Source organism: Octopus bimaculoides, chromosome 1, assembly GCF_001194135.2.
Source record: "Octopus bimaculoides isolate UCB-OBI-ISO-001 chromosome 1, ASM119413v2, whole genome shotgun sequence".
Taxonomy (NCBI): domain Eukaryota; kingdom Metazoa; phylum Mollusca; class Cephalopoda; order Octopoda; family Octopodidae; genus Octopus; species Octopus bimaculoides.
In genome coordinates this window covers 134,022,179-134,034,955 of record NC_068981.1, presented here as the reverse complement: position 1 = coordinate 134,034,955, position 12,777 = coordinate 134,022,179, and the positions used below count along the sequence as shown (strand labels likewise).

General features: G+C 37.7%; 1 protein-coding gene across 1 annotated transcript in view; it reads right to left on the bottom strand.

Moving 5' to 3' along the window:
• The window catches only part of LOC106873865 (dual specificity protein phosphatase 12), a 20,347-nt gene extending 9,312 nt beyond the window's left edge, over positions 1–11,035 (bottom strand). Inside the window, exons 1-3 of the mRNA XM_014921381.2 lie at positions 10,683–11,035; positions 5,933–6,046; positions 2,576–2,697 (exon numbers count right to left, since the gene is read on the bottom strand). Of these exons, the coding sequence (XP_014776867.1) occupies positions 2,576–2,697; positions 5,933–6,046; positions 10,683–10,936 (490 nt within the window). The 5' untranslated portion in view covers positions 10,937–11,035. The remainder of the gene's footprint in view (positions 1–2,575; positions 2,698–5,932; positions 6,047–10,682) is intronic.
• Positions 11,036–12,777: the final 1,742 nt, after the last annotated feature.

Here is a 12,777-nt window from a genome sequence, read left to right as displayed (position 1 = left end):
GTTAGGAAGGGCATCCAGCTGTAGAAACTCTGCCAAATTAGATTGGAGCCTGGTGTTGCCATCCGGTTTCACCAGTCCTCAGTCAAATCGTCCAACCCATGCTAGCATGGAAAGCGGACGTTAAACGATGATGATGATGAAGGCTTTGGTCGGCCCGAGGCTATAGTAGAAGACACTTGCCCAAGGTGCCACGCAGTGGGACTGAACCCAGAACCATGTGGTTGGTAAGCAAGCTACTTACCACACAGCCACTCCTGTGCCTATTCAAGAAATACTCTTAACATCATGAACCCTCAGACTTCTAGCCAATTCAGCTCACCACTACCATAGTATATTTTCTTCTTTCTTACCTCATCTAATGCCAACAAAGCTTATGAGGCTTTGCCGCACACAGCCAATGACAGTATTATGAAGTGATAATGTTTCAGTCTAAGGCAGCGAGCTGACAGAAACGTTAGCACACCAGGCAAAATGCTTAGCAGTATTTTGTCTATCTTTATGTTCTGAGGTCAAATCCTGCCGAGGTCGACTTTGCCTTTCATCCTTTTGGGGGGGGGGTCGATAAATTAAGTACCAGTTGCATACTGGGGTTGATCTAATTGACTGACCCCCGCCCCAAAAATTTCAGGCCTTGTGCCTAGAGCAGAAAAGGATAATGTTTCACTGAATACCTTGTCTAGTGAGCCATTGTAATCCCTTATGACAACATAGAAACATCTGCTTTTGATTACTTTATGCATTTAAACATTATTTTACTGGTTTTAGTCAATGGATTGTGGCCATGTGGGGGGAACTAGCTTGAGGTGTTTTTAGTCAATCATTCACTCTAGGTGGCACATTCCAAAACATGAACAGAAGAATAATCAGGATGGGTGGATGAGGGTTGTAAGACTGTTTTGGTAGAAAGAGAGTGATGGGAGATTGGAGAGAGAGAGAGAGAGAGATATGGAGGTGGATGATAAGAGTAAGTGATGGATGTCAATAGGAAGAGAGACTTGGGGGAAAGGAAGTGATGACTGACAGAACTGAATGGATGATGGTGTAACTCAAGAAGGTACTGCCTTCTTGTCAGTTTAAAAGAAAAAGTAATCTTTTCTACTCTAGGTACAAGGCCGGAAATTTTTGGATAGAGGGCCAATTGATTAGATTGACCCCAATACACAACCGGTAAAGTGGATCTCGGCGGAATTTAAACTCAGAATGTAACGACAGATAAAATAACACTAAGCATTTCACCCAGCTCGACACCTTGATACTGCCTTCTTGAGTTACATCAGCAGAGTAAAAAAGTGGGAGAATGTTAGGGAGATAATATTTAGCTTTGAAGGGCTTTAGTTGAACAAACCAACTCCAGTATTTATGTCCTTTCAAGTATGGTATCTACTAGTTCTTTTGCCTTATCTCCAAATTGCAGGATGTAAACTAACTAACACTAGTTGTCAAGTGATGGGGGATGGGTGACAAACAGACAGACACACACAGATACATATATGAGGAGGTGCTGGAAAGTTCCTGACTTTGGGTAAAACAAAATACAGGAAGATCAGTAAATTGTAATTTTATTCAACATATTCCTCTTTCACACACAGTGGTCCTTCAGTTTTTCTAAGCCCTATAAAAGAACTCGGAAGGATGGGCCTCCAATTAGGCATTTCGTGTTACCCTTAAAGCCAGGAACTCTCAGAGATATATATATCATCAACATCGTTTAATGTCCGCTTTCCATACTGGCATGGGTTGGACAGTTTGACTGAGAACTGACAAACCAGGAGGCTGCACCAGGCTCCAATCTGATTTGGCAAGGTTTCTACAGCTGGATACCCTTCCTATTGCCAACCACTCCAAGAATGTAGTGGGTGCCTTTTACATGCTACTGGCATGGGTGCCAGTCATGCAGCACTGGCATTGGCTACACTTGAATAGTGCTTTTTATGTGCCACCGGCATAGATGCTAATCAGGCAGTACTGGCATTGGCGACGCTTGAATGGTGCTTTTTACGTACTACTGGCATTGGTGCCAGGCAAGCAGCACTGGCATTGACCACTCTTGAATGGTGCTTTTTACATGTCACTAGCATAGTTACCAGTCAGGTGGCACTGGCATTGGCCATGCTCAAATGGTGCTCTTTATGTGCCAGTCAGGCAGCACTGGCATCAGCTACGACTATGATTTCACTTGGTTATATATATATATATAATCACCATCATCATTTAATGTTTATTGTCCATGCAGGTATGGGTTGGACAGTTTGACTAGAGCTGACAAGCTGGGCAGTTGCACCAGACTCCTGTCTGATTTGGCATGGATTCTACAGCTCGGTGCCCTTCCTAATGCCAACCACTTTACAGAATGTGCTGGTTGCTTTTATGTGGCACATATATACAACAGGCTTCTACACAGTTTCTGTCAACCAAATTTACTCACAGTGCATTGATTGGTCTGGGGATATAGTACAAGATATATATACACAAGTTACCACCAAGTGGGCCCGAACCCAAAACTATGTGGTCACAGAGTAAGCCTTTTACCCACAGTCATTTTGCATGGTAATTATTTATTGCTTTGATTTCTTACCTTCACCAAGTTTCAAACCAAACATATTCAACTTGAATGTTTTGTAATCACTGTTGTTTACATTAATACCATAAGCCATTCGGGCAAACAACTCCAGCTGGAACTGGAATCCAGTGTTAGGTCTGGCACAAAATAGAAAGAATACATTTATCATCATCATCATCATTATTTCAATGTCCACTTTTCCATGCATGTATGGGTCAGATGTAATTCATTGTAACATATTTTTTACAGATGGATGCCTTTTTTGTTGTCAACCCTCACCTGTTTCCAAGTAAGGTAATATTCCCCTTAGCGAGACATGTTTTTCACAGAAGACTAGAAACAACAATATCATTTTGATATTGATGATCATTTATAACCATCATGTGATGTCTAGGCAAGGACACACACACACACACACATATGTGTGCGCATACATACATAAACATACACAAGGCTTTGGTCAACCCAGGTTCAGTGGCACTGAACCTGATTTGGATACCCAGGTAAAAAAATCCTTCGTTAATCAGTTCAGTGGGACATTGCTCAGCTCAGGGGTTTTCAAACTTTTTGACTTACGGACTCCTTTATATTTCAGGATTTACCTTATGAAATTTATACATAAATATTTGCTTAAAATAACATATATTTTTACATTTATTTATTTAACAGTATTTAATAAATAGGTTTATTGTCAATTAAAAGATTTTGATTAAAAACCATATATAAAATCAAATTGCCCATAAAAAGTATTTGCTGTCCACGGACCCCGTCTTGTCCTTGCGAACCCCCTGTGGTCCGCGGACCACAGTTTGAAAACCCCTGGCTCAGCTGACCTTCCAGATACTATGTACGATCATGAGGAGTGGTATAATCAAGCAGGGCAAATCTAAGCAAACTTGACCAGATGCAAGTTGAATTGGTGCAGTCACAGCTATGTGGATAAGAAGCTTGCTTCTCAATCATGTGATTTCAGGTTCAATCCCACAGCAAAGCACCATGGCAAGAATCTTCTACTGTAGCCCAAAGTTAATCAAAGCCTTGTGAATGAGTTGGTAGGTGGAAACTGTAAGAAGAATGTTGTTCTTTGTTTGTATATGTGTGTGTGTATTGTTGTTTTGCCATCACATGATGGCTGTAAATGAGCATCACCATCATACAAGCAGTGTTGTTTATTTCCAATCTTCTATGAAAAACATGTCTAGCCATGGGGAAATATCTTGCTTGGAAATAGGTGAAGGTTGGCAACAGGAAGGGCATCTGGTTGATGTCCAATATTTTAAATCCGAGTTTGTCCCCTTTAACGGGGCTGGCTGGATCTACCTCACTCTTACAGCAACCACTCTCACACCATCTTGCCCAGTTTTGGGTGTCCTCCCTCCTCAAGCTAACCCTCCCAATCTCCTCCTCCACCTGTCCCCTCCACATTTTCTTTGGTTGACCTCGCTTTCACAGTTCATTCACTTTAAACTCAAGCATTCTCCTCAGAACATGATCCTCATCCCTCCTCAACATATGTCCATACCACCGCACTCCATTCACCTTGCCAGCTGTTCCACCAATTCCTCCAATCCCAGCATCTCCGTCAAATCCTCAGCTCTCCATTTATCCGATAGTTTCACACTACACATAGTTCTCACCATTGCTCTCTCAGTCTTGAACATAGAAAATCTGCTTCAAATGAATTCCATCTGGCCCATGCCACCAAAGATAAGTGGACTTTTTAACCCATTACCTCCCATAATTCTATTAACTGGAATTTTTTTTATGAAACTTTGATTTCTAGCATAAAACAGCCTTAGAAACACGCTGGAATAATCAAAATAACATTTTAAATAGAAATAAGCGAGATATTGGGTGAAAAATGAGCAAACCTCATTTGAATATCAGAGAAATATACCTAGTAGATATAGCAAAAAGGTTAGATATGTGTAAATATTGACAGATAATTACGAAATTTGTAATTTTTAAGTGATCTTATGAGATCACTGGTAAGTAATGGGTTAAAACAATGATGTTGAAAAGAAATTTTAAATAAAATTTAGATCAAAAAAAAAAAAACCCCAATACAATAATACCTCTTCCCTTAACCCTTTAGTACTCAGAGTATTCTGTGAAATATAATGCTTATTTACTCACATTGTATGGAACTGATCATGCATTATCCCGCAGCTTCGAGATTTCGAGGATGTGATTGTTTATTTCTTCAATGACATTACAGGGTAGATGGGAGAGGTCAAATCTGACCAGTTTCTTTTATTTGTTTCAGTCATTTGACTACAGCCATGCTGGAGCACTGCCTCTAGTCGAACAAATCAACCCCAGGACTTATTCTTTGTAAGCCTAGTACTTTTTTTTATCAGTCTCTTTTGGTGAACCGCTAAGTTATGAAGGACATAAACACACCAACATCGATTGTTAAGCAACAATGGGGAGACAAACACAGACACACAAACATATACATGCATACATATACACACACACACACACACATATATATATATATATATATATATATATATATATATATATATATATATATATATATACGACAAGCTTCCTTCACTTTCCATCTACCAAATCCATTCACAAGGCTTTGGTCGGCCTGGGGTTATAGTAGAAGACACTTGCTCAAGGTGCCATACAGTGGGACTGAACCCAGAACCATATGGTTGGGAAGCAAGCTTCTTACCACACAGCCATGCGAACATAAAACAGGTAGAATATTTTGGCCAGATATGGCTGTTTTAAATGCTAAAGAATTAAGCATTAAACTTCCATCAGGAGGCTGCACTTTGCTCTTCAGAAGACCATAGGTGTCTGATCTCTTACTTATCTCATCTTTAGAGATCATAGTCATTTCAATTCTTTTCTTTTATCCTTTTATTCATTTTAGTCATTTGACTGCAGCCATGCTGGAGCACAACCGTAAAGGGTTTTTTTAGTTGAAGGAATCAACCCCAGGATTTATTCTTTGTAAGCCTAGCACTTATTCTATTGGTCTCTTTTACTGTACAAACTAAGTTACAGGGATGTAGACTCACCAAACGATGGTGGGGGAACAACCACAGACACACAGACATACAAAAATAAATACATATAACAGTCTTCTTTCAGTTTCTCTCTACCAAATCCACTCACAAGGCTTTGGTCAGCCCAGGCCATATTAGAAAACACTTGCTCAAGGTGCCATACAGTAAGAATGAACCCAGAACCATGTGGTTGGGAAGCAAGCCTCTTACCACACATAGGCCATGCCCATGCCTATTTATATCTACAATATGTTTTAGTTGGTTCAATCTTCAGCATCATTTGTGACATAAGACTTTAATTGCAAGTAATTATCTCAAACATTAAGATATTTAAAATTCATACCTGATGCAGGGTCTACAGTCTCTGACCATATTTAAAGCAGTTTTGACATCTAATTGCTTTTTCTGCATGAGCCAAGCAATTACCACTGTGGCACCTCGGGAGCAACCAACAAGACTGAAGGAGAAAAATATGGGAAAATCTAGTTAGGTAAGTTAAGGGACAATGAATAGGAATGTGTATGTGTGTGTGTGTGTGTGTGTGTGTGTGTGGTGTATACACACAGACACAGACACATATATATTGTTGAGTAAACAATAAAACCAATCAGTTCAATCATCATCTCATGCTGTTGAAAAGGTTTCAAAGAGTCAAATTTTACAGTGTTTGTGTTTATGTAAACTGCTGTGTCAGTTAGTGAAAAACATAAAGGGATGAAGTTTAGAAGACTGATTTCAAAACACCGAACCTTATGAAGATGACAGAGGACTGAGATGTGTGGCACATTGCTGTACTTAAGAAGAGCTGCCCACCACAACAGAATTGAGATGCTAAAACCAAGGTGCACAAAGAAGCAATGGTGCTGGTGCCATTTAAAAAGCACCTGCAAGCAGTTGCTATTAGGAAGGGCAGCCGGCCGTAGAAACCAAGCTAAAACAGGCTATGGAACTTGGTGTGGCCCTTGGCCTTATCAGTTCCAACCCATTCCACCATGGGAAACAGACGTTAAGTAATAACAATGATATATATTTTTTGAAGGTGGTGCCCCAGCATGGTCACAGTCTGATAACAGATATCACACATACATATATGTGGTAACTTTCTAACCAGCCATAACTGGCAAAATACTTGACTACATAAAATTATATCTATATATCTATCTATCTTTTATTCTTTTACTTGTTTCATTCATTTGACTGCAGAAATGCCAGAGTACTGCCTCAATATATATATATCTCAATATATATATATCTGTAAAAATATGTAAAGTCCTCTATTTACATAATATCGAGGTCTCTTTCTTTCTTTTGTTGTCCTTTCTATCAATGTGTGTGTGTGTGTTATCTGTTACTGCACCATGACCATGCTGGGGTACCGCCTTTGAAAGATTTTTGTCAACTACACCAACCTCAGATCTCATTTCAATCCATTTTTACCGATCACAATATATATTAAATGACTATGTTTTTTCGTTAGTCGATGCAGCAATTTACATAAATACAGGCACTGTAAAATTTGACCCCACGAAGCCTTTTCAATAGCCTGAGATGATGATTGAACTGATTGGTTTTATTGCTTACTTAGCAATTTATTACAACAGTAATTAGTAGTGAAAGCACCCATAAAATACAGCTTTTCAACTGCTCAGAAGTCTCGTTAAGTAAACAGCCCCAGTTACCAAAGTCAGAACCCTTAAGCAACTACCTAAAAAAAAATGATGGGACCCGTGTCTATATTTTACAGTCAACTCTGGTTTATCTTCATTTTAATAGGACATTAAACAAAAAAAAAATTAGAGAAGCAATTTATTCATATAAAAATACATGCAATTGTAATTTTTAAAATAGTGAATACCATTTTTTTTTTTTACAAAATAATTTTTATTAAGGCACATATTAATCATTTAAAAACACATAAAGACAATTAACTTCATTTTAACATATATTAAGGTGTCAAAAACTTCATTGCCTGAACTGTGATCTGCCTGCAGACATGGTCCCACTGCAAATAAATGGGGGGTTTTTTCCCACTATAGGCACAAGGCCTGAAATTTTGGGGGAAGGGCCAATTGATTACATCGACTCCAGTATGCAACTGGTACTTAATTTATCAACCCCGAAATTATGAAAGGCAAAGTCAACCTCGACGTAATTTGAACTCAAAACGTAAGCATTTCGCCTGGCGTGCTAACGTTTCTGCCAGCTTCTGCAAATAAATATTTAAATGAAGTTAAATGTTTATGTGAGTTTCTGAATAGCTCTTACATGTCTTCCATGCTGTAATTGCTTTAGTTTCAACATAGTGTCTTCTATAAGATTTTGCTGGCAAATTTTAAAATTAACATAAACATTTATTTATATGTATAATGAAGGAATTTGTTGTATACAGTGCTCAGGTACACTACAACTTAAAAAAAAAAAAGGCCATCAGGTGTACTGTTGGCAGATTTCAAGAAGCATGGAAGTTTTGAAGGATGTAGTGTCTTGACAGCTAACTACTGATGCGAGTAGTTTGTTCCACGCTTCAGCAATTCTGAGCGTGAAAAAATGTTTCCGAAAGTCATGGGTACTGTGCTTTTTGATTTTATAAGCATGCTCGTGAATGTTTGTCATACAGAATTCAGAAAGGTGCCCAAGGTTGTTGTTGGAAAGATGTAGATAATCTTGTGGGTGACTACCAAGTCAGTTGCCAAACGTCTGAGCTTCAATGTATCCATACCTAGGTAAGCAAGACATTGAGATTATGGCAGATGTCTGACGGTGGGTATTCGTTTTGTTGCACATTTCTAAACAGTTTCCAGATTTATATGCTGAGCAAGATAGGGGTTCCAAACTGGTGATGTAAATTCCAAGTGTGGACGTACCACTGTCGTATACAATTTTAAATAGATAACTGGAGAGCGGCTGACAAAGGTTTTACTGAGTGATGCTAGCACCCCCTCAGCCTTCTTGACAATCTTAGAGATGTGGTTTTACCAGGGAACTTTCATCTAATTCTTCCAAATCTTTCTGTTAAAACTGTATTGAAATAGTTTGTAATCAGGACCTGACAGAGAACTATCTCTTCCAGCCTGTGGCGTTTGATACGTTTGGAGGGACTGGGCAATTAGCCGCGAAGTTCTTGTCAATGTTGGCAGCTCGCCTCAACGAGGTGTCAGGTGATGCCCGTGAGGGCACCATCCCCCATGGTAATGTTGCAAGTGTGCTGGCTTGCTTCAGTAGGTTCTGTTAAACCTTGTGGCGAGCATCCAGTTGCTGTGATAAAAAGAAAAAAATTCCCCACAAATTGTTTCAATAAAGTTTTAACAAAGATTTGGAAGAATTAGATGTAAGTTCTCCGGTAATTTTCTTTAATATAATTAAATGTTTATGTTAATTTAAAATTTATCAGCAAAATCTTATAAAATGACATTGTTCTAAAAGATGTACATGTTTAAATGTTATATGTGAAAACAAAAACCTTAATTTTTCACATACTGTTTCTGATCAAATCACTTGCTAGGCAAGTACATGTCCGAAATTTTTAGTGAATTTTATTAAGACACCTCATCTCGAAGAACCCTAGAAACTTTTCTCGGAATCAACAGTGAGAAAAACAAACGTAGGTAACAATAATCAAACAGCGGCAGCAGATGATGGAGAAAGCATAGCCACAGTCATAGAATAGTTTACTAAAGTACAAACAGAGTGTATGTTATCAATAAATAAATAAATATACGTATTGATAACCACACAAATTTAGTTTCGTTGTGAAATTAGATCTACAAAGGTCTTTCCCTTAATTAACTATTCATCAGGATTCGTTCACCTCTCATTTTTTTCAAACTGATTATAGTAGCAGAAAGCTGCATATATTAAAATGTAAACAACAATAGGCAGAAGCACAAACGTTATTCATATTGATAATTGTTCTTTCATAAATAGAAAAAGAAATTCAAGTTATCTATCTAGATCTTTGTGTTTCATCGACGGAAGTAACCCAAGACACTTGCAGTATCACGGCCAACGATCGCCAGGTTGACACGTTGGAACAGACATGCGCCTTTGAGATCCTCACCTGACACTTCGGCAAGCACATTTGCATAATGTTACAAGGTTGAGGAACAAGCAATAATTATTACAGTATCGATATAGTGTGGGTTAGGAATATAAAAATACACGAACTGATACCCAGACATATTTAGCCTCACCATGGAAGGGAATGAGAGCTAAGTGAATCCTAATCGTTAAGTAATAACAAAAATGAACAAAGGAATGGGTTCGATTTTCACCTAAAGCTTCAAAAAGGCATACGTGGAGTCAGTCTAATTTCATACACACACTTCGTTTTTGTAACTGGTTTCCAATTTTGTTGTGTCTGGAAATCGGTTCAACTTCCACACATTTATTTATTTACTAGTCAGAGTCAAAATCCATTCATACGGTTGCAAATGCAGCGACGGAAAAGCTTTCCGGAATAAATAAATAATGAGTGGAAATTGAACCGGTGAGTGTGCTATATTAAGGCACTATATATATATATATATATACACGAAAATACTCATATGAATTCTATATATATTTATTGATTCATAAGTCGCTGCACTGATACTCTAGTGTGCGCGTGCGTATACATACATATATTGTTGAGGTCATCAGAATTTATAAACTTTTGAGAGAACGAGGAATAATACTTTTTGGGAGTAGGTTCTGAAAGAACATAGAAATCTATAAATAACACCATGTAAATATTGGGTTGAAAACCCCAAATATTTACATGCTACATATTTGTGCGTGTGTGTGTGATACTTTTATCAGCTGCTCATCTGACGGACATAATATCAAACAGCTGTAACATTGATGGTGGCGGTGTGTGAACGTAAAAATAAAACAGATACACTTGGTCACCCTATTTCTTATATATAATTTTATGCTACTGCATCAAACAATTAAGAAATAAATGAACATGATTTCTTCTCGAGAATTTTGTGCAACAGCATAAATAAAAATAAGAACGAATACTCGGTTTTGAAACACAAAAATAACAAACGATAACAAGTGGTAACATTTCTTCGAGCCCATTGTTGTAAAAAAGTAGTTAACCCTTTACTCACCAGTGTACTATCACAGTTCCATTTACTCGAGCTTCATCAATAAACCGTAAACATTCGGGAAAATAAGTTAGTAAGTTTTCATCAGGCATGTCCAAGACACGGACGAATTTACATGTGTATTTATTCTGGATTTCAGGAGGTAGAGGTCTATCCAAAAGACTTAGAACATGAGTAATTTTGGCATTGGACATGCTCTCTTCGTCCTTAACATCTTCAAGTCCCCCTAAATATAGTTTGTCGTAAACTTGATCCATATTTGAAAATAATAAAGAATTAACAACGATCCGAAAAGATGTAATTTGATAATTGTCTCCCCTTACTATGACAAACGGATACGTACTAAAAAGTACATGGTAAATTTTATTTCCGGCTGTTCATCAGTTCTTAGCGGAGTGAGATTACATGTTACCATGCCAAACTCTTGCCATATTTAGTTACCTTTCCTTCACATTTTTTTGGCACGAGGCCAGCAGTTTCGGGAGAGTGGGTAAGTCGGGAATCCTGCCGGAAAGTGTAATGACGGTTGCTTCTGATAGGACCCTGTGGAAGAGGTACCTTATCACTCTCCCCACCACAACACTTCCAGGAATAGTGGATGAAGAACATGGATTGGATGGATCTTTTACGTTATGAGTTTAAATCATGAAAGTGTCGATCGACATTGTTTTTTTTTCGCACCTGAGTCAAATAATTAGCAATCATTCTACCATTTATAGCCCTTCTTGCAATTTATAGCCTTCTACCAATGTCATAAAGGAAAAGAAAATATTTCTAAGATTAACACAAAGTCCAAATTTTGTGGGTGAAGTATAATCGATAAATCAACTTCAATATTTGACTACTACTTAATTTTAAAGACCACTGCAGGATTTGAACGCAGAACGTAAAGGGCTAAAATCCACCGAGTGATAATCATTACTACTGGGGCAGTAATGTTTTTTCAGTCTAAGAATTTTATTTAAAAAATATTGTTATAATTGTGTCTTGTAGGTGGGAAATATTTTGTAAAAGATATTGTTAGAAATGTCTCTAGTTGTTGAGGAATTTTTTTTTAGACTCAAAAGGTTTTATTAAAATGGACAAAAGTAAATAGTAAAACTGAACAAACGAAAAAGGCATGTGACCACTCAATTATGTACTGTTCTAAGGAAGACTTATGTTCACCTTTAAAAAATCGAGACCGTCCAAAATACATCACCGAGGATAACGAGAAAGCTGAGAGTCTAGGACAGCCACTCATCCTCAGTAGCATCATCATCTTATATTTCGGTGAGACGGAGATGTCAGTGGTGACAAATACTTGAGTAGCCACAGAAATCTCGTATTGCATAAGTTGAGAAATAAAATTCAACGGCAAATTGTAGTTTTTTAGTTTTCCGTTCTGCTCATCCATGGAGGTAGTGACCCTCAGCTGAATTAAATGCAGCTAAGGCGGCGAGCTGCCAGAAACGTTCAAATTCCGCCGAGGTCGACTTTGCCTTTCGCCCTTTCTGAGTTGATAAATTAAGTACCAGTTGCGTACTGAGGTCGAACAAATCGACTGGCTCCGTCTCGAAAAATTTCGAGCCACATGCCTGGAATAGAAAAGAATAAAATCAGGTAAGAACGAAATTCTATGGGAAATAACTTTAGTTACTCAAAGCAGAAGTTATTTCCCTTAGTACGGAAATCGCTTCATCTCTACTTGTCGGAAATGAAAAACCTTTCCAGTTTTTAAAATTCGTTCATTCGTAAGTACTCTTAGAAAGGAATGACACAAGAAGTAATAATGCATGTTGGCATGTAGACCAAACTAAAGAAATGAATCTCTCAGCCAACAATACGTACCAATTGAGTACTGGGCTCGTTGTAATCAACTTATCCCCTTCCTAAACATTTCAGGCTACAGTAGAAAGAATTATATACACACACACACACATATATATATATACATATACACACACATATACATATACACACACACACATATATATATATATATAAGTACATCTGGTATTTGAGTACTCTTTTTTCCACCTTGTTGCACATTTCATGTGCTTACTCCGGTATATATATATATATATATATATATATATATATATATATATATATATAT